Source organism: Gymnoscopelus microlampas (genome assembly GCF_963454915.1).
Source record: "Gymnoscopelus microlampas genome assembly, chromosome: 21".
Classification (NCBI taxonomy): domain Eukaryota; kingdom Metazoa; phylum Chordata; class Actinopteri; order Myctophiformes; family Myctophidae; genus Gymnoscopelus; species Gymnoscopelus microlampas.
Window position 1 is genome coordinate 39,619,349 of NC_139958.1, and position 22,797 is coordinate 39,642,145.

Here is a 22,797-nt window from a genome sequence, read left to right on the forward strand (position 1 = left end):
CATATTAGGAATGCATTGAGCCCCTTCCTTACTTCCTTCACATGTGTTACCAATGATACTAATTAAGGCTCTGTTCCATTTAGTGTGGCATAGTGGTTGTCTTATTTTCAAGGACCCCCATAACTCTGAGAGTGTACAAATGGAACCAAATGGACTCTTCCATTTGTACACTCTCAGAGTTACACACCCACCATAAGGGGCCATTTTGGAACCAAAATGGAGTGTTTCTATTGAGCCAACATGCACGATATCAGCACCCTGACCAGAATGGAACAGAGCCTTCATTAGTATCATTGGTAACACCTGTGAAGGAAGTAAGAAGACGCCCAATTTCTTTCCAATATGGCTGCTGTGCATAGAGCCTATATGGCTACCGTGCATAGAGCCTATTTTCAAATACTTCCGTCATACAGTCTGTCGCAAAGGCACAGACTGAAAGGCGCTGAAAGCGGTCAAGGAGTAAAGCGGACGTCCTCCTCCCCGCTTCTTCACTTGTATTTGTCCTAATGAAAATCTAATTAGTACATATAGAACTTGCTGCTTTATCAGGAATGGAAATTCACTGGGACTGTTCCCTTACGGTGAACCCAAAATGGATTCCTCCGTCCTGTCCTCCTCGCACGGAGGCAGAGGGCTAAGGATCGAAGAAACTTCACGAGTGGAGAAAGAGTTAAAATACTGGGACCTGTCTAGAGCAGTGGTTCTCAACCAGTGGTCCGGGGACCACCAGGGGTCCTTGGAGGGGTTCCAGGAGGTCCCCAGCAAAAAAGGTTAATATAGCGTCACGATCATTTTGACCTTTTATACTTTGGGCTATTCAAAAGTAGCGGATATACAAGCTCATAGCGCGGCACCGAGTGCCGCGCTATGAGCTTGTATATCTGCTATTTTTGACAAATCGTGAACATTTTGTGCAAACCTTTTGAATGTATATATTTTTCAAGCGAACATTTGTAACTCAAATCTTTGCTTCTGGGGGGTCCCTGGAACGAGATATTTTGAGATGGGGGTCCGCGGGCCAAATACATATCATTTTGGGGGACCTTGATATGAAAACGTTTGAGAACCACTGGTCTAGAGAGATAGCAAGAGAGAGCAGAGAGGCAGAGAGAAAGAGACAGACAGACAGCGGGGTGGGTTTTCATTCTTACCACTAGCACATGCTCTGAGAGTGTACAAATGGAACCAAATGGACCCGTAAGGGTCCATTTGGTTCCATTTGTACACTCTCAGAGTTATGGTGGTCGTGGAAATTAAGGAGTCTGAGAACCACTGTGCTACACTAAATGGAACAGAGCCTTCATTAGTATCATTGGCAACACCTGTGAAGGAAGTGATACTGTGGCTGCTGTGAATAGAGCCTATCGTTACTTCTTCATGTACCGTACTGTACAAGAGAGAGCAGAGAGGCAGAGAGAGAGAGGCAGAGAGAGAGAGAGAGAGAGACAGACAGACAGACAGCGGGGTGGGTTTTTCATTCTTACCACTAGCACATGCTCCAGCAGTCCCAGGTAGCCTGTAGCACATTCATTGCCGTAACGCAGCGCCCGGGACTGAACCTCCTCGCTGACCTCTGGATGGTATGCCGCTTGCTGGAGTGGACAGAAACCAACGTATAGATAGTTAAAACACAGGCAAATACAAAGCATGAGACATTTTAAAAGGCATAGATACATATAGACAGATACAGTATAAGCACATGACGTTTTAGACACCAGAGGCTTATTTCATAATGTGACACACTCGTCATATTTTTCAGATTTTTTTTTTCTTCTTGTATGACACGGTTATTAGATTTTATTCTCATCCAGAGTGATTTATAATCTGTTAATTATATAGATTAAATGTAATATATATTTATATATTCAAGTTTAATCAGCAATCTTGACAGATTCTTACACCAAGAGGACACCTTAGCTCAGAGAGATATGAAGCAAGGACCCCCCCCCCACTACATATGGTATACAATTGTTTGACAGCACTATCATCAGTGTTGTGTAAATGAATATGTTTTTGTTTGTTTGGTGCCGCGCTATGAACTTGTAGATCTGCTATTTTAGATTTTTTTTTTTTAAATGTGTGCAAAACTTTGAATATATATATTTTTTAAAGCGAACATTTTTAACTCTGTTACAACTTCTGCGGGTCCCTGGAACTAAATATTTTGAGATGGGGGGGTCCATGGCCAAATACATAAAAAAAAAAACACGTATTTTTTTTTCAAAAAATAGCAGATATCTCTGCTGTCCAGCACGAAACTGCTAACTCCAAAACGCTCATTTTTCAGGAAACGAAAAAACAAAATATACGTTTTTCAGGAAATGAAGAAAACCTTATATTTTTAAAACAAAGCAATACTGCCTCATCAAAGTTGGTATAGTGACTTTATATATTGTCAGATACTTGCATGTGTCATTATATTATCAACACTGTACCCAAATCGCGGGTAAATCAACACTTTACCCAGCGCAAGTGGAGTTAGTAGTTTCAGACGAGCAGAAATCAAGCTGAAGTGGAGTTAGGCGTCCAAACAACAATAGCGCCACTCGCTGCTGAGGGAGAGGTTTCAAAAGGGTACAAATTCTCAAAAGCTAACAATGGATCTCCAAGCTCACAATACATCACAACAACGTGTGAATTAATGCCCTGATGCTTCATGCCACTTATTATATAGGCCTACAATAATAAACAGGACTTTAAATATTACAATAACTTCTGCAAAGAGGTAGTAGAACTGGCGCGACAGAAATGCTATGAACGTCTTTCTTCTTATCACAATGCTCTCCTCATTAAACACTTCATAGATTTTAGAAATATAATTACTTGTTTTCATAACATCAGCGTCAGTGCTACGTTTGATAAACAGATACACTGCATAGTTTTAACAGACTACGGGGAGTTTGTTTACGTGTTCCTCCTCCTCGTTCACTGCGCAGTGCGCTCTACTCTTGCTGTTAAAAGGCAGCGCTGTTGAAGAGAGGGGGGAGTTGTTTGTTTTTGACGGACAGTTTGAGGATCCAATGGAGTTGGGAGTTTTCGTCAGAGGCGCTTTTTAATACTTTTCATTGGTTCAAATGTTTTGATTTTTTACACAGACCTAAAGGGTGTTCAATAGCCTTGATTTATGAAAAAAAAATAAAAAACTGAAAATGGAGTTAGCTGGTCCTGGCTGGACACCGACGAATATACAATTGTTTGACAGCACTATCATCAGTGTGTGTGTGTAAATTAATGTTTTTGTTTGTTTGGTGCCGCGCTATGAACTTGTAGATCTGCTATTTTAGATTTTTTTTTTTTAAATGTATGCAAAACTTTGAATATATATATTTTTTAAAGCAAACATTTTTAACTTGTTACAACTTCTGGGGGTCCCTGGAACAAAATATTTTGAGATGGGGGGGTCCATGGCCAAATACATAAAAAAAAAATAAAAAAGTATTTTTTTTCAAAAAATAGCAGATATACAAGCTCATAGAGCGGCACTCGGTGCCGCGCTATGAGCTCGTAGATCTGCTATTTTTGAATAGCCCAAAGAAATCAAAAAAAATGTCACGCAGATGCGTTCCCGGTCTCAATGTGTTTAATGGGGGTCAGACCTTGCACGAGTGCAGCATGTCGGCGATGGCTCTCCTGCTCAGGTTGGCCGTGGCGATGACGTCCTCCTGGCGACACGAGTTCCCAGCAGCCACTGCTTTGGCGGTGGCCATGGTGATGCCTTTGGTCATGCGGATGAACTCCTCGGGCGTGGCGGTCTTGGGAGGCGGGTCCCCGCTGCGGAACACCTGTTTGAGTCGTTGCCACATCACATCGTTAACTCACTTTTAATGACTTACTTCAATTAACTGCATATTTGATAAGATTTTTTTATATATAATTATTAACTCTCTCAGTGCCAAGCCCCGAGTTATCCCAAGTAAAAAAAAAAAAAAAAAATTATTATTATTATAATTATTATTTTTTGGAAAAAAATGTTCAGAACCCAATATATCATTATCTGAAGATTTGCAGCTCCATCCAGTCCTTGTTTAACTTATTACTGAAAAAGGCTGTATCTCGCTTCCTAAGCACTTTTTTTTTACTAAAAATAAAAAATTGCTGGCACAGTATGAACATATTTTTTCATTTCATTGGCACTGAGAGAGTTAAAGGTAGGGTAAGTGGTATTTTTTGGTAATGTTTTTTTTATGTTAAAAAGGTTAAAGTACTATATTCTGATAGTAATCATTGCTACAGAGCGTTTGTTCGGTCACAGGGGTCTCTCCAGCTCTTACGGTGCGTTTTAACAGCGGGCAACTCTCGGGCGACATCGTCCAAAATATAAAGAAAGTCTATGAGAGCCGGCAACTACTGGCGATCGGGCGAAGTGGGCGCGGGGGGCGATGAAAGATGGATTTTCTTTATCTTTTTGGGCGATGTCGCCCGGCATCGCCCGAGAGTTGCCCGCTGTTAAAACGCACCGTTAGAGTATAGAGCTATTTAACACTTATTTTAACAAAATATTCCAACTGATGTTTTAGAATCGACCAAATCAATTAGTCAGATTATGCACTTAAGCCCTATTTTACACATCATAAGACACAAAACATAAGCACAAAAACAGCATGTGAAGATCTGCTATTTTTGCTATTACACTACTTTTTGAATTAAAAAAAGAGGGTTATTACATGTTTTGCCCCAAAGTCTATTATTGATTATTTTCTTTTATTACAAGTCTTGGTTGAATGCTCGATTCTGATTGGTCAGTCATCGGTCATTATTTCTGGATAATGACCGATGAGCTATATAACGGACCACTGTGTAATCAGAGACTCAGAGCACCTGCCCGTGCCAACCTGCGCTGCTTGGTTTTATGCTTTATCCAACATGACAGCCATGTAAACAAACAACCAATGTCATTTACAACTAAACGCTGCTCTCAAGAATGTTTTTGAAAACATTTGAAGTGAGAAACAGACGATGCAATAACCGAAAAGTCATTCTATTTGATCCACTGCACTTCCTTGTTTACCGTGGCACAACAACGGGGGAATACCAAAACGCTGGCCCCAAAACACAGTCGCCCCGGGGCAAATCCGGCGGTACTACAGGCAAATCGGCGGTATATAGAATGAAGGGCGAGTGTGTTTTGGGACGAGTTTTCCGGTTACCTTGTGGAATACTGTCATTTGTTTTCCGAGGCGAACTTGTCCGCCCAGCCCAATACTTATGGAATACTTTCATTGCTGTAAGCAAGGAAATACTTCGTTTTGTTGTTACTTTTGGGTACATTTATTTATGCATTTATTAAGTAGCCGTGTAATAAGCGCGGCTCCGCCTCGGTGCATAATCACCCCGTCGGGCTTCAAATTTCAATAATGACCACCTCCCCATGCATTATCCCTTGCATAATCGAGTGGTTCCATCAACTGTTGGAAATACTCCAAAACTGAATTTTGAACAACGTACGGCCAGCTCTTGCTTGATGTGTTCGATGGTGGCTTCCAGCCCTCTGGTCCCCTTGGTGGCTTCATCCTCCACAGCCTTCACCGTCTTCAACAACGACGTCACGTTGGTCACCATCACCTGTATAGCGTGCAGGAGGCGGGGGGGACATTACAGCTGGACAGGTGGGCCGCACCAAACGTAACACATGACCCAAAACATTTCCCAACATGTAACATCTGGATTTCATTGGCCAAGCTTCAGGTGACTTAGTGTGGTGCGTGCGTGCGTGCGTGCGTGCGGTGGAAAAAGTACTCCATTTTTTAACTAAAGTATAAGTGAAAGTATCAATACTGCAATAAAGAAATACTCTGTTACAAGTAAAAGCCCGGCATTCAAATGTGTACTCATTATGCAGGATGTCCAATTAAAAACATTCAAATGTATAAAAATGTTTTACATACACAAAAGCTCACAATGCGTCGCATCGCGAGGCATTGTGAGCTTGTAGCGGGTAATGTATGTTTTGTAGTAATAATCAAAATCTACAAAGGAACTAGTAACTCAAGTTTTCAAATAAATGTAGTGGTAAAAGTAAAGTACAATATTTGGATCCAAGATGTAGTGAAGTAAAAGTATTGGACATTGGAAATAAAAAAATAAAATAATGTGTGTGTGTGTGTGTGTGTGTGTGTGTGTGTGTGTGTGTGTGTGTATGTTAACAGAGGCGGAGCTGACCTTAGCAGAGTTCTTCAGTTGTAGCATGGCGGGGTCATCGTGTGGTTTGCCCGCCGCCGCCTTGGTGGCGCTGATGAGGTCACCCAGCGCTTTGGCCACGTCTTTAACGGCGTTAATGAGCACCACCTGTAATGAGTTCATACGTAAGCCACCTTGGAATGGATTCATTGCTTAATTATGGACCGTAGTGTCCACCGAGAACGTGTCCATAGCGCTCGCATGCAGCATTCATTAACGCCCACAATGTTCAAACCGAGCAACCGTTGCCGTGCTCAAAGCCTGGGCGTCGAGAGCTAAAATTTAAAAATAAGTGTTAAATAGCTCTATATAGCAAGGACGCAGAGGGCATTTTAGGACCGAAGGGGACGCATGCATGCGCATTGGGTGTTTTTTGGGGTGTTTATGTTACATTCATTTGGTTAATTCAGTACAAACAATTTACTCCATGAAGTGCAGATGTCGGTGGTTGATGTCATGCGGCCCCCACCTTCACTTATTGTGGCCCACAGGTTTTTTTTTAATACAAATACATTTGTATTTAAGTTCATAAAGGTATCGAATCAAACCTAACACAACTGTATCAAACTGAATCATGTTTAACCAGGTTTAACGAACTAGGAAACCACACATTTCAGTACAGTTTCATCGTTTTTAGGAGAGCGCTCCCACCTGCGTCTCGGGGTCCTCAGCGCCCAGGCTGGCGGCGCCCAGTTTGACCACGTCGGCCAGTTTGGTGATGGTGAGGACAGAGGACTGGGCAGCCTGCGCCAGTCTCTCCTGACTGGCACCCGCCCCCGAGACCAGCAGCTTAGTGTCCTCTACCAACGCCTTGGCTGTCTTCAATATGTGCTCTCTGTGGGAACACACACACAACTCTGTTATGTCTCTAGTACAGACAGGGGCCGCGAGTAACTAATTACAAGTACTCTGGTTACTGTAATAGGCTCTATGAACAGCAGCCATATTGTGGAGAAATTCACAGGTGTTGTCAATGATACTAATGAAGGCTCAGTTCCATTCTGGTTCAAACAGAGTCAGGGTGCTGATATTGTGCATGTTGGCTCACTGGAAACACTCTGAGGGGCTTCCAAATGGCCCCTTGACAGGTGTGTAACTCTGAGAGTGTACAAATGGAACCAAATGGACCCATTTGGTTCCACTTGTACACTCTCAGAGTTATGGTGGTCGTGGAAATTAAGAAGTCTGAGAACCACTGTGCCACACTAAATGGAACAGAGCCTTCATTAGTATCATTGGTAACACCTGTGAAGGAAGTGATAATATGGCTGCTGTGCATAGAGCCTATCGTTACTTCTTCATGTACTGTACATGTCCTTTTTTTCCCTCTTAGTTTTATTTAGAGTAGCCAATATTGTTTAAGAATATGGCCGATGACAAACCAATACCCACTGTTTTGGAAAACAATTCTGATACCATCCCATGTGAAGGACAGCCCTATAGTCTTGGCATTGGGTAAGCAATGCTGTTTTTTAATTTTTTAATATATTTTGTTCTTTTACCCTATTTAGCCCATTCAGTGAATTTCAATTGACAAACAATCGTCATATACACAAGGGGCACTTTGGAATTGTACCGTAATTTTGGGGGTCCTTGACATGAAAAAGTTTGAGAACCACTGATTTAATAGCAACATAAGTTTTTTTTCAAAAATCCCCAGAAGCAAACATTTGAGTTAAAAATGTTCGCTTTAAAAATACGAAAACATATTCACAGATTTGCACAAATTGTCATAGCGCGGCACTCGTGCCACGCTATGAGCTTGTATATCTGCTATTTTTTGATAGCCAAAGAAATCTAAAATGACAGATTCTTTCCCGGTCTGGGTTAAGCGAGACTAAGAATGGACCAACGATGGCGGACTGCCTCGCGGTGGCAGTATACCTGTGATCGGCGAAGGTCTCAGAGTTCTCTCGGTTGAGCGTGCCGGCGGTGGCGAACATGATGGTGGTGTCCAGGTCGGCGATGATGCCCGCCACGGCGCTGGCCGCCGTGATGCACGCCTGGGTGCCACGGTTACCGGCCTGGAGGGCCGCCAGCACGTACGATACCTGCAGGAAAGACAAGACAAGGAGGGCTTAGAGAGAAAACAAGCGGGGAAGAGGAGCATCGTCTTTTACCATAGACATACTACATGGAAGACTGGGGCTGCCTACTCAAAAGGCATTCTCTGTGGACATTGATGAATAGAATTTTATTTTGTATTTTTATCATTTGTATGTTTGGAGTGCTATTAACTCATTCCCTGCCTAGAACGACTAAAACGACTTAAAAAAAAAAAAAAAAAAAAAAACATTATTTATTTATTTTTTAACTTTTTTTTTTAAAATTTCACCCAAAGACCAAGGAGATATGATTTTTCGAAGATCTAGACTCCCATCCACTGCCTTGTTAACTTAAAACTTAAAAATGCTGTATCTCGGCTCCTGAGTACTATTTTTTTTCAATGACAAATCTTGGCAGTGGGCAAACGCGGCCAGAAATAATTCTGGCAGTGAATGAGTTCGCCAGGTACTATGCATCCGCTTTTTTTAGCTGCTGCCTGGGTTTTTTCAATGTTTCTAACCTTTCTAAGTAGTCACAGAATATTTATCTCCAGTATGATCGATCCCCTGATGGTTGCTAATCACTGAGGGTTTCACTGTGCTTCCGTGGTAAAAAATAAATGTCATCGCGACCTCCCGTTCTCTTGTTATACCCAGTTGAAAATAGCATGTCTCACCAAAAATACATAGTAAAACACAGGAGCCGAGATACAGAATATTTCCCAAATAATTTAACCAGGAAGTGAATGGAGCAGTAAATCTTTGGATCACGTTATCTCCTGGTTCTTTTTATTTATTTGTTTATTTTTAAAAGCGTAGATTTACAAGATTAGCAGTGAATGGCTGAATTGAATGGAAGTAGATCTACGTGATAATTTGGCAGGGAATGTGTTAAAGACACAGTTCATTATCTTATTTGAGTTTTCCATCGCAGTAACCTTAACTGTGTTTTTCAAACTTACTAAAAGATGAGCTCATAATTGCAACCCTGTGCTGCCCAGGTGCCTGGTACGAAAAGATAAGCTCTCTCTCTCTCTCAGAGACTTTGCGTACTCTCTCTATCACCTCACCTTCTCAGAGACTTTGCGTGCGCTCTCGATCAGCTCTTTCTTGGTGAAGGTGTCACTGGGACTGCACTGGAGCGCTCCTGCCTTGGTCACCAGGCCTGTGCAGCTGAAACCCAACTCGCCCACCTGCTTCTTGATGTGGGAGCCGATCTGGAAACACACACACACACACACTCTAGTTGAGGATACCTTTTCACACTTGCGGGGTTAACCACTTAACCCTATACAGGTATATTTCATTTACAGGGTTCCCCCAGGGGTCTATACTTGGTCCCCTCCTTTTTCCCCCTCTACACCAAATGTATTCACCGAAAATAGCAGATCTAGATTTTCACCCAATCTTCACCAATTATAACACTACGTTAGAGTTTCTTAGGCTCCATTTTAGACCCAAGAGTTCATAACTTATCATGAATGAATCTTTATTTTGAACATTAAAAACAAAGCACAAAATAATGATGAAGATAACTGTTTGAGAAGGAGTAGGAATGAAGCATATACTTTTCTGGTCCTACCCCATATTTTTGCCATTTCAAAATTAACTTAAATCAGGTTTCTATCACTCCCCCATCCGAGTAGATTATATTAGGATTTTGGGTCATTCAAGCCCCCCACAAAACTGCATTGGATTACTTTGATCAGATATCAAAGTAATCCAATGCAGTTTTTTTCTGTGCTCATAGAATAGCAAACATTTTGTCAATCAAATAATATCACCCAAAATCCAAATCAGAACTTGGGCTGTGGGGATTAGATTAACAGTGTGGATTTGTATGTGTATATGGTCGAGCTTGTAGATCTGCTTTTTTCGCAACTTCTGTGCGACACTCTTGTAGGAAGTAGGGCATGAAACAGAACAAGTTGAAGTATGGAGATGCAAGGTTTCTGCCCGACAATATATGGTCAAATATCAGGTGGATTACTTCGGCGTTCTCGGCTGTGATGGCGGCGTATTTGGCCTCGTCAGCCAGATCTCCAAACTCGTTGGTCAGTTGATTGGCCAATCCTCCGAGGTCATCGGGGTTGGTGTTGGACTTGGTCACCTGGAGGGAGAGGGGGAGAGGGAGAGAGGGAGAGAAAACGGTTCAGAAAAAAGCTCTTCAGTTCTTAAGTCATTCAGTGGCATTGGGAAGGAAGGGGCCATCATGGTGTGAATGGGTTTGTGTGTGTGTGTGTGTGTGTGTGTGTGTGTGTGTGTGTGTGTGTGTGTGTGTGTGTGTGTGTGTGTGTGTGGTGTGTGTGTGTGTGTGTGTGTGTGTGTGTGTGTGTGTGTGTGTGTGTGCGTGCGTGTGCAAATGGATGAACATAACTCACACTGCAAGCAACTTGCATAAAAGGCGCCACATAAACGCACCATTTAACTTGAAACCTAGACTAGTAAACGTGGTTAAAACCGTGTCTCGTTTTACCATCTCCTGCACGGTGACGGCGATGGCCTTGGCCGTCCGGACCATGGTGGTCTGGTAGTCCACGAAGGCTCCGTCCGGCTCGCCGGGCTGCTCGTCCATCTTGTTGATGGCCTGCGTGATGCTGTCCACCATGCCGCCCACGGCGCCCGCCGCGCTGGCCGCCTCCGACAGCGTGGCGCCCAGGTCGTCCACCGCCTCCTTCATCATCTGCACCGACTCCTCCAGGGCCTCCTGCATGTGAGCCGCCTGGCATATGGACGAGAGAGAGGAGTTTTACTGCCATCGGTTTAAAAAGCAAATGGTGTACCGTCTCCTTGAAAAAATAGCAGATTTGCACGCTCGCGTCGTTTTGCGATGCGACACGGCGTGAGCTTGTAGATCTGCTACGTTTGCTGCTTTTGAATATCTCTAGGATTTTACTTGGGGGGTTTTGATTGAAACACCGTATCCCGCACAGTCGCAGACCAGTTTTTATGGGTCTCGAGAAAATATCCCCTTTTTCTTTTTACCTTTCAGACAAAGATTATAAGGTTTTTATTTTGTATTATCATCATTTATGTCCAAAAGATTTTCAGAAAAAAAAAGAATAATTTACACATTTTCTGAAATAAAAATAAATCTATTTCAAATATATTTTCTGAAGATCAAAGAAAGATCTTCGGGAAAATGTAACGCTCACAACGTGCCCATGAACGCATCTGTGTCACTTTAAATCTCTTTGGCTATTCAAAAATAGCAGATCTACAAGCTCATAGCGCGGCACCGAGTGCCGCACTATGAGCTTGTAGATCTGCTATTTTTGAAAAATCTTGGAAAAAAAATGTTTTAGATTTTTTTTTTTCATGATACGAGGCATTGTGAGCTTATACATCTGCTATAAATAAATAGATAGATAAATAAATAAATAGATAAATATCCCATCCACACAGGGTACTGTACTGTACCTTGGGGTTGCCGCCGGCCTCCTTGGCCGTGTAGAGCATCTGCAGGGCGGACTCGGCCAGCGTCTTGGTCTGGTCCAGCACCGCCATCTGCTGCTGGCTGTTGTGCATCTTGGAGGCCATGCCGATGGACGTCATGATGAGAGGCTCAAAGTAGCTGGCCATCTGAGACACCTGGACAGGAGGAGCACAACGCCATGTCAACAGCTATCACATAACTCAACGATGATACGACATTATTTTATAACCCATTCAATGCGGGGATGAGTCTGTGCCATTTTTTTGATTTCTTTGGCTGTTCAAAAATCATGAAAATGTGTGCACATCTTTGAATATATATTTTTTAAAGCGAAAATGTGTAACTCAAATCTTAGCTTCTGGGGGGGTTCCTGTAACAAAATATTTTACAAATGTTCGCTTTAAAATATATATGTGACTGGGTACAATGATTTAGGCTGCAAGGGGGCATTTGTCATTTTGCATTTTTTTACAGATTATTAAAGTACAGAATATAAGCTTTCAAATGATGAGTCATTCATATATATATATATTTAAAGGGTCTACACCATGAATTTTAACTTTTTCTTCATTTTTGTGTGTTTTTGGTCTCCCCCACCTCTCTTCTGTTCCAACAAATACCCGACTTCGAGCATGCAGGCTTTCATAGGCTATCTGTGGTTTTCATGTAAATTGGTCTGAAAACAGTCCGTCAGATTTGTTCCCCCACCCTACGTCACGTCTGGGAACAATTCCTCCCGTTTTTCAGTTCTAACCAAAAAAAAAAAATCAAAAAAAAAAAAAGTTTTTTTTTTTTTCATTTTTATTTTTTTATACATTTTTTCTTATTTTTTTTTTTTACTTTTTCCACACAGAACCAGGACATGACATGCATACAAACTGGCTCAATAGCGCCCCGTGCCAAACAGGACAATGTGGTATTGCAGGTGAAAGTGCTTTATAAGCCAGAGAGAAGTTAGTTGGAATGAGTATATCTGAGGCTTGATTTAGGCTCAAACCTTTTGAAAAACGTTTGAGGGACATAAACAATATGATATCAAATATTATTATTATTTTTTAAATTCATGGTGTAGCTTCTTTAAAGATTTACACACATTTTCATGATTTTTCAAAAAATTGCAGATCTACAAGCTCATAGCACTGCACTCGGTGCCGCGCTATGAGCTTGTAAATCTGCTATGTTTGATTAGCCAACGAAATCTAAAATGACACAGATGCATTCCCGGATTGACTGGGTTATGGTTTCCATGCAGACAATTAATGTTCATACATGTCCCCCCAAAAATAGCCGATCTATGATCTTGTAGACTTCCACACTTTTTTAAAACAATTTTGAAAGTATAAAGTTATTAAATATGTCATCTCTGACCTGTGCAACCTTTGTTTACGAAGCTTAAACATCAAACAGAAATGTGTTTACTTTATACTCTACGTTCCAATGTTCATATGCCAATGTTCATATGCCAGAGAGGGATCTACGATATCAAATTAGAGAAAAAGGTTGACGTTTCGGTTGTCAGACCTTCTTCAGGACAAACAAACATAACTGTCTGTCGACCAAAAAGTCGATGTAATAAAGAGCATACTTTCTGCCAGCTCCAAACAGTGTGCGTGACCTCTTTCTTTGATTTGATATCATTCAGTCGATCCCTTTCTGAACATTTGGACCTTCCTGGTTGTCCTCTACGCACCTGTCACTAACCTTTGAGGTGTACATTGGCCTTCTTTTAAAGGAGTAGTTCACCCAAAAAATTACTTACTTTCTATCAATTACACACCCCATGAAGCATTGATTCCTTGGAGATCGTTTTTGTCGCATTCTTAAAGGACGACTTCACCGCTTTTGAACTTATTTTCATATAGTAGGTCCTCACTAATACTCATGATAAAATGGTACCATTTTTTTCTACTCGGTCTGTGTCTCAGAGGAGGGCTGTGGACAGTTCAGAGTTCCGTCTACCAGTGACATCATCAATGGGGAATCCAAGCTAATAGAAACTGCAGGCTTTGTATTCCTGGAAAGTTGCAATGCAATAAAAGAAGCCATTGTTCTCGTGTTAATACAAATCTAAATAAAAAATGTGAAATCTTGTTGGGAAAAAAATCATGCCTAACGATGATGTCACTGGTAGACAGGTTTCTGGACTGTCCACAGCCCTCCTATGAGACACAGACCAAGTAGAAAAAAATTGTACCATTTTATCATAAGTATTAGTGAGGACCAATTATATGAAGATAGGTTGAAAAGCGGTGAAGTCGTCCTTTAAGCCAATAATTTGATGACCGGCGGTCTTTCCGGTAGGAGACTCAAAGAGTCTCCTTTGAGTCTTTCTGACGGTCATCAAATTATTGGCTTGGAATGCGACAAAAACAAAAAAAATCTACATGAATACAATGCTTCATAGGGTGTGTAATTGATAGAAAATACGTCATTTTTTGGGTGAACTACTCCTTTAACACGTTGCCTGCCAAAGACGTTTATATATACAACCTTTTTAAAAAATTGTGTTTTCAGTGATTACGCCAGTGCTCTACACCAACTTATGAATGATCCTTTGACTGCGAGAGAAGCCTAGAGCAAGAAATGACGTCGTCCCAAAATAATCAACCCCATCCACTCCCATGTTATGAAATGTAGAAAAACACATCTAGCTTGGATTTCTTCTCCCAAACTGCGTTTTTGGGTGAAAACGAGCCATATTCAACTGCCGACAACAACAGAATGGGCAAACAAGGTTACAATGTTTTTCGTTGCGGTGGATAGACGAGTGAATTCTTTGTATGGCGGCTACGTTTGTCACAATATATGATGTGGTGTCACAATATGTCACCTTGTGTCCCAACTGTGAGGCTTCAGAGCGGGCAGCGATGGCCACCGGCTCTATCAGGATGCTGATTTCCTGGACGGACGCTGCCATGTGCTCATTGAGAGCCTGCAAAACACACACACACACACACACACACACACACACACACACACACACACACACACACACACACACACACACACACACACACACACACACACACACACACACACACACAGAGTATATTAGTAAATAGGCTCTATGCACAGCAGCCATATTGGACAGAAATTGGGCCTCTTCCTTGCTTCCTTCACAGGTGTTACCAATGATACTAATGAAGGCTCTGTTCCATTTAGTGTAGCACAGTGGTTCTCAAACCTTTTCATTTCAAGGACCCCCATAACTCTGAGAGAGTACAAATGGAACCAAATGGACCCGGGAGGGTCCATTTGGTTCCATTTGTACACTCTCAGAGTTATACCCTCTCAAGGAACCATGAGGGTCCCTGGACCACACTTCGAGACCCACTAGTGTTTCCAGTGAGCCAACATGCGCAACATCAGCACCCTGACTCTGTTTGACCAGAATGGAACAGAGCCTTCATTAGTATCATTGTTAACACCTGTGAAGGAAGTAAGAAGAGGCCCAATTTTTCCCCAAAATGGCTGCTGTGCATAGAGCCTATTGTTTCCTAAACCACAGAACTGTGTAGTTATGAATATTATATCCAGAGAGAGAGACAGAGGGAGAGAGAACAACAATGTGCAAAGACAGCAGTGAGATTTGTGAGCTGTTTGTGTGACACCAGACGGCTGTGTACAACCACCTTGAGGACTACTAATCGTTGTGTGTATTCCTGCACTGTACGCACCGAGTGACCTCGGCACATAGAAATACTGTACTTGCAAGGGACTCCCTCTTCCTTTGGTGTGTCGCCCCGGTGGCGCCTAAACCCTAACCTCACAAACACTATACCTAAACCTAACAGAAAATATTTTTCGGTGAATACCACGACAACCTGGGCGTAACACCGGGAAAAGACAGAGTCCGGTACGTACAACAGAGCAACTATTGTTAAATACACTCTTTTTTTTCTGACAGCAAATGCACAATTCGTATGGTTTTGTAAGAAAACCTTTTCTGTAAGTTGCAATGTAACACAGCTCTGCTTATACATGATTTCTCTATTCCCATTTAATTGTACATATATTGTTTTATTCCACTTTTGCTTTGGCAATGCAAGCGTATGTTTTCTCATGCCTTAAATCCCTTTTTAACCCATTAAGACCTGGAACTGTGTCATTTTTAGATTTGAGATAAAAAAGCATTATTTTACACTTTGGGCTATTCAAAAATAGCAGATATACAAGCTCATAGCGCGGCACCGAGTGCCGCGCTATGAGCTTGTATATCTGCTATTTTTGAAAAATCGTGGAAATGTGTGCAAATCTTTGAATATATATATTTTTAAAGCGAACATTTTTAACTCAAAACTTTGCTTTTGGGGGGTCCCTGGAACAAAATATTTTGATGGGGGTCCGCGATCAAATACATATCATTTTGGGTAGTCCTTGACGTGAAAAAGATTGAGCACCACTGATACAGAAACATACGTTTTTCAGAATGCTGTTGAGATTTAGGAGACATGTAGAATTGGCTTCAGGTCTCAATGGGTTAATTGAATTGAGAGAGAGACAGACAGACAGACAGACAGACAGACAGAGACTGTAGATCAGCTATTGTGACTGAATGTTGTACCCTGCATAGTGACACTAGGGTAGGTGTGAACAACAGAGACACACGGTGTATACCTCGTGGGAGACATCTTCTCGTGGGGTGAGCTGCTGGCTGATGGCAGCCAGTGAGGCCTGGTCCACCTCTCTGATGCAGCCGTTCAACACCTCGATGGCCTCGTCGCACTCCCTCTGACCCGGGGCCTTCTCTCTGCGCACGCACACACACACACACACACACACACACTAGTATTACTACGTTGTGAGGACATTAGCGTTTTAGGACAGCGTTTTTTTTATCAATGTCATTTTTAAAGCTGAAAATAAGCAGCTCTGCAAGCAAGCGACACATCTCGTCGTGGTGCTGCGACGCGTTGTGAGCTTGTAGATCTACTATTTTCAGTTCAGTGCAACTAGTCCACACCGATGATTCACAACACGACTAGTTGGAACTGCAACCACTTGCAACCATTAAGTATAAATCAAAATCATGCAACCCTAACCCTAAACTCTATGTGTAATCCAATCCATTCGTATTGGTTTATTCACATCGCTTCTGGTGTGTTAATGAGCTAAACACTGACATCAATCTTTTCCTTATCGTAAGCGTAACTCCTCAAACCTTTTTTTTCTACCATAAAAACTAGTTATCTTGCGAAGAGCAGGAAAATTGTCTAGAAAAAATCCGACTATACTTGTGTGGACATTTGGCCCCGACAAGTAGAGTAAAACAAGAACACACACAGAGGCAAACGCACGCACAACACACACACACACACACACACAGAAGCAGCGGAAATGAGCTGACAACGACTTGTGCAGTTCGCACGTCTGTAAATACATCAGCATGTCATCATGTACTCTGCGAGACGCCCGGGGATCGGATTCACAGGGCTGACACATAATGTGATACGATGCTTACAGTGCATAACATGCACGGGGTCAACGGTCAAGGCCACCGGGCTAACTAAACGAGTGGCGTCGACAACCTTCTCGTGATGTCACCTGCTTTCGGTCCCAGGAACCTACACATATTTTGTGCGGTAAAATAAGCATGTAAAAAATGTATTAAAAAAAATACCCATTTTCCAATGGATCCAATGTAGTTTATATTTAAGCTCTTACTTTCCATTGGTTAAATGTTTATAAACATCCTGCACACACACACACACACACACACACACACACACACACACACACACACACACAGCAGATGCACAAGAGCTTTTACATTTGCTATTTTTGCTACTTTCAGGTGAAAGTTGAAATATGAATATGCAAGGTTTCTGCCTGACATCAACAAAAAGCAATATATATTCTCCAATAAATAAGTAGCCTATTCCCCTTTTCAATGTTAATGAATTACGCTAATGAATACACTAAAATATGTGTGAACCTGTTCATTTATTTATGTATACAACGTTTTCTAGCCACGGCTAGGGGTGTGCCAATAAAACTAATTTCATGAAACGATACGACATTGGGCTCACGACATCGATACGATGGCACTTTTTTATTATGAAAATATATGGGGGGAAAAAAAGCTTGATGAGAATATTTGGGGCGGGGGGGGGGGGGGGGGGGGGGGGGGAGCAAATGAAAACAAATACTTCTGTTTTTGCATTATTATTATTGCAAAAAAAAAAAAAAAAAAAAAACGTATCGCGATATATCACAGCCCACAGTTTGAAAACCACTGGTACAGGGCACGCGCAAACCACAATGGGAGTGGTTTGTGCCTTGTACAGGGCCATACATTACCTCATGTTGGTTATGAGCTTCTTAATGGAGTCGGACACGGTCCTGGAGTGTCCAGCCAGCACGGACCACTTGGGGGGGTCTTTGGGGTTGACGGCCAGGGAGCGGGCCGTCTGGATGAGGCCAGTAGAGCTCTCCAGCATGGTCCGGGCTGCCGCCACGATGGGCTCCATGGCTGCATGACCCTGGACGCAAACACACACACAACAAACATTCACCACAGTGAACAAGTCGAAATTGTTGATTTCGTCAACTAAAACTATGATGAAAAATGTTGGTCGACTACCTTTTTTCACTGACGAAAACTGAATATAAACTAAGCTATGATGACTACTGTATCTTTGACTATATTTAGTCATGACTATGACTAAATATACTGACAATTTCGTCAACAAACAAAATGTTAGGAAGGGACTAGTGGAGAAGAGATCCAGTAGAACTAAAACAAGTCATCATGGGTGATCTACAAGCTCACAACGGGTTGCAGCGCGGCGCGTTGTGAGCTTGTAGATCAGCTATTTTCGGCACGAGGCTAAGTGAAAATCTGCCATTTCGATGGCATCATGACTAAATCAACTGTAGATTTAGTCGACTAAAATCTTATGATATTTAGTCGACTAAAACTAGACTAAAAGTAAAACTTTTCAGATGACTAAAACATGACAATATGACAAAAAACAACACAGAATTTTATTCAAAAGACTATGACTAAGACAAAATCTAAATTTGCTGTCAAAATCAACACCGATTTATATTGTTGCTGTCGAACAGAAACCTTGCATCTCCGATTCTCCGTATTTCAACGCATGTTTTTTGTTTTTGTAAATGAATGCACTACTTCGTCATACAAAGTTTTGCGCACTGTGGAGAGCCTTGGTGACTCAAGGTTATGTGTGATAATGTTTCAAGGTCAGGAGGTACAGTAGAGCGGCTGCTTGGGAAATGGAAGGTTTCCGGTTCGATCCCCGGCTCCCCCAGTGTTACTTTCGAGGTGTCCTTGAGCAAGACACTTATGGTTTCCTCCGCCGTCGGTGCATGTAATGCACATGGTAAATATATATCATATAAAAGCACCATTTCATTATTTACCATGCTCAGTAGGTGAGCAGCTAGCCTAGCCTACTACCTAAGCACTTTGCTGCTATTCTGAGGTGATTCGTGTTCCAGTGCCTCCAATCCAATATTAGCCATGATGTGATCATAACGTAGGCACCATAAAGGTCAACGGGGATGCTAGGATTCACGGTGTTAAGTTAGGAGGTGGTGAATGTCGTACCTCGGGGCTGATCTGGGCCGGCACGCTGGCAAATTCTGGGTTGGAGGCGAAGGCAGTGAGGTTGTCCACAGCTTCAATGAGTGGCACCGTGGCTGCTTTACATTTCTCTCTGTTCTCCTGGTTGAACGCTCCGTCCAACGCCTGCCAAACACACACACACACACACACACACACACACACACACACACACACACACACACACACACCAAGGTTATTATAGTTAATGAAAGCTAACAAAATAACGATAACTAAAACCCAAAGTATAAAAATAAATAAAACTAACACTAAAACTAATAAAAACTAACAAACTATTAGCATTTTCAAACATAGAAACTAATAAAAACTTAGAACGAACTAAAACTAACTAGAAAAGAAAAAAATGTTGTTTTTTGTCACACTGTCACAGAACCAGAGATAACACGATCCAAAGATGTACTCCATTCACTTCCTAGTTAACTTATTACTTAAAAATCCTGTACCTCGGCTCCTGTGCACTTTTTTTCTACTATGTATTTTTGGCAAGACATGTTATTTTCAAAGGCGCATAAAAGCGAACGGGAGGTCGCGATGACATTTATTTTCTCAGAAGAACAGTGAAACCCTCTGTGATTAGCAACCATCAGGGGATCAATCATACTGGAGATAAATATTCTACTTCAAAAGGTAAGCGAATCCAAAAATCGCTGGCAGTGGGTGCACGCAGCCAGAAATAAGTCCGGCAGTGAAAGAGTTAATATGAAAAAGAGGTTGAACCCACTGGCCTAGCGGCCCCTCGTCACCAACCTTGATGGACTTGACCAGGTTGGCGGTGCTGTTGGCCACTTCCTTGGCCGACTGGACAAACTGTCTCTTGGCGATGGGGTTGGACGTCTTGGAGGAGGCCAGGCGACATGCGTTGCACAGCGCCGAGGTGTGTTTGGCCACGATGGTGGCAGCAGAGAGCACCTGAGGGACAAAAGCAACGCTCGTTTTTCCGATAGTGTATTGTTCAGACTGATGCTAGGCTCATTGTTTAGCTGGTATGCTAAAGTTGAAATGTGGTTCTGTCTGTGTGTGTGTGTGTACCTGGGACTGGGTGCAGGCCGGGTCCACCAGGTTCTGGCAGGCCATCTGGATGGACTGGTTAGCCCGGGCAAACTGGGCGGGGTCAACCAAGCCCTTCTGACCCGCCGTGCTGTTGGGGTCCGACACGCCCACCAGGTAGGCAGCCTGTTCAAAACAGTGCACACAACGTTGACACGCTGAAATACATGGCTATTAATACACTAAAAACACCTTTCTGATTATGTATGCTAGAGCATATATTCCTACCAGGTGAATCAGTGAGCTTTTAGCTTCATAGTATTCTTTCAGACCCACATACAATTATTTGGGGGCGTCTGCCAATATCTTGTAGGTGCAAACAACACAGGTATCAGCATTGCGTTTGTGAGGCAGATCATATACAGTGATAGATGTTTATGTCCTAGTGCAAAAATGAAGACGGGGGCGTCCATATGTCCTTCATTTTAAGCTCTCGAGACACATCCAAGCAAGAAGCATTTTCCAACACACTCATGTGATGTTGATTCCCTTCACCTATTCACACATGCTAGGGAATGACATCACTGAAGCTAAAAGAATCATACGTCACGTCTCAACCAGAACACAGTTAGTATAGTTATACAGTATAAATACAATATTCTTATATTCCTCTATGCTTCTCAACTCGACTCGTGTGAAGATTGTGGATTTATATTATAAATAATGATATATTATATATGTGGACAGTATATTACCTGGAGGGTTGATATGGGTGTACAGTAATATATTACCTGGGCTGCAGCCTCCGTTAGGCCGCACAAGGCTTTGGATCCGGCGCTGACGGAGTCTCCGAACTCGGGAAGGTTACTGTTCTTGGCATTATGGGAGATTCCTGCCATGGCTTCCCCGAGGACCTGAACCAAAACAGTCAATTAGGCCCAATTCAGACTCGTTCGCAATGGCAAGATAAGGATCGCGCATAAAGAAATGTGCTGACCTACAAGCTCACACACAACACGTTGTGATGCGTTTGTGAGCTTGTTGATCAGCTGTTTTCGCCGGACATAAACTAGGGTTTAGACAGAATCTTCCGTCGGTGGGTCAGATTCCTCCGGGACAAAAACAAGCTGTGATGAGTGGAAGAACACTTGGAAACAAAATAAGAATTGAAATTTCAAGTTAAATCGTCTTGTCCTTAGCAAAATGATCGGCAAGCAAACGATAGGTGTCGTTATTTAGTAACATGTTCAATCTTATCATATCTATCCCTTGCAGTTGTGGCTTTTTTCCTCTAGATCCTCTCACTGTCCAAAATAGTTCGGAAAGCCTCTCCGAAACGGCAGTTCTTTTACGACGTCGTAAGGAACATGTATTGGCCTTAACCATATATGCTGTATCCGACAGTACTTTTCTTATTCTGTAACTATGTAATTAACTGCTGTGCTGCCTCATGGCTACTGATTTTCCCTCACGGGATCAATAAAGGTCCATCTTATCTAAATGTATTCGGTGAAAAGAGAGGCAGTGCTTGTAAATCGTCTATTTTCCCTGTGCGACTCAATCATACGACGAAGTTTAGGAACTTTCTGGAACTTAGTGTACAGAAGAGAGAGGAGAGTGGTGTGAGGTTCTTGTAAACCTCGTGTAACTTGGAGTTCTCCATGACTGTGTGTGTGTGTGTGTGTGTGTGTGTGTGTGTGTGTGTGTGTGTGTGTGTGTGTGTGTGTGTGTGTGTGTGTGTGTGTGTGTGTGTGTGTGTGTGTGTGTGTGTGTGTGTGTGTGTGTGTGTACCTTGGAGTTCTCCATCACGCTGTCCACACAGTCAAAGTAGGACATGTCATTAACCGCTTCTGTAGGGTTCCCCAACATACCCTGTACCGACTGAAACATATATACACATATACAGTCACTATACGAGTACATTATACACACACACACCATGTACAGACTGCAAAATATACATACATATAGTCACTATACGAGTACATTATACACACACACTATGTACCGACTGCAAAATATACATATAGTCACTATACAAGCACATAATACACACACACACACACACACACAGTCACTATACAAGCACATAATACACACACACACACACGTGTGTATGTTACACCAACTGCAATATACACAGACACGTACAGTGTGTACAGCCGTATAATTATGTCCAATCGTAAATCTTTGAATATATATTTTTACAAAAGCGAACATTTGTAACTCAAATCTTTGCTTCTGGGGATTCTACATAATGACTTCTAAATCCTAACAGTTAAAAAAAAAAAAAAAACGTATGTTGCTTTAAGATCAGTGGTTCTCAATCTTTTTTTATGTCAAGGATCTCCCAAAATTATATGTACTTGGCCGCAGAGCCCCCCTCCCCCCCCCCCCATCTCAAAATATTTTGTTCGCTTTAAAAAAAAGATATATAATATATACCCCCCTACAGTATCTCCCTATATTCAAAGATTTGCACAAATGTTCACGATTTTTCCAAAAATAGCAGATCTAATAAGCTCATAGCACGGCACTCGATG

The 22,797-nt window shown here is 42.1% G+C and overlaps 1 protein-coding gene across 2 annotated transcripts in view; it reads right to left on the reverse strand.

Moving 5' to 3' along the window:
- The window catches only part of tln1 (talin 1), a 128,288-nt gene that overhangs the window by 23,239 nt on the left and 82,252 nt on the right, over positions 1–22,797 (reverse strand). For both annotated transcript variants that reach the window (XM_084047492.1, XM_084047493.1), the window contains exons 34-51: positions 22,046–22,135; positions 21,046–21,168; positions 20,297–20,440; positions 20,015–20,176; positions 19,232–19,372; positions 17,959–18,140; positions 16,276–16,408; positions 14,489–14,590; positions 11,643–11,813; positions 10,699–10,944; positions 10,213–10,332; positions 9,293–9,439; positions 8,062–8,228; positions 6,829–7,012; positions 6,160–6,285; positions 5,446–5,562; positions 3,597–3,782; positions 1,485–1,592 (exon numbers count right to left, since the gene is read on the reverse strand). In XM_084047492.1, the coding sequence (XP_083903618.1) occupies positions 1,485–1,592; positions 3,597–3,782; positions 5,446–5,562; positions 6,160–6,285; positions 6,829–7,012; positions 8,062–8,228; positions 9,293–9,439; positions 10,213–10,332; positions 10,699–10,944; positions 11,643–11,813; positions 14,489–14,590; positions 16,276–16,408; positions 17,959–18,140; positions 19,232–19,372; positions 20,015–20,176; positions 20,297–20,440; positions 21,046–21,168; positions 22,046–22,135 (2,649 nt within the window). The remainder of the gene's footprint in view (positions 1–1,484; positions 1,593–3,596; positions 3,783–5,445; positions 5,563–6,159; positions 6,286–6,828; positions 7,013–8,061; positions 8,229–9,292; positions 9,440–10,212; positions 10,333–10,698; positions 10,945–11,642; positions 11,814–14,488; positions 14,591–16,275; positions 16,409–17,958; positions 18,141–19,231; positions 19,373–20,014; positions 20,177–20,296; positions 20,441–21,045; positions 21,169–22,045; positions 22,136–22,797) is intronic.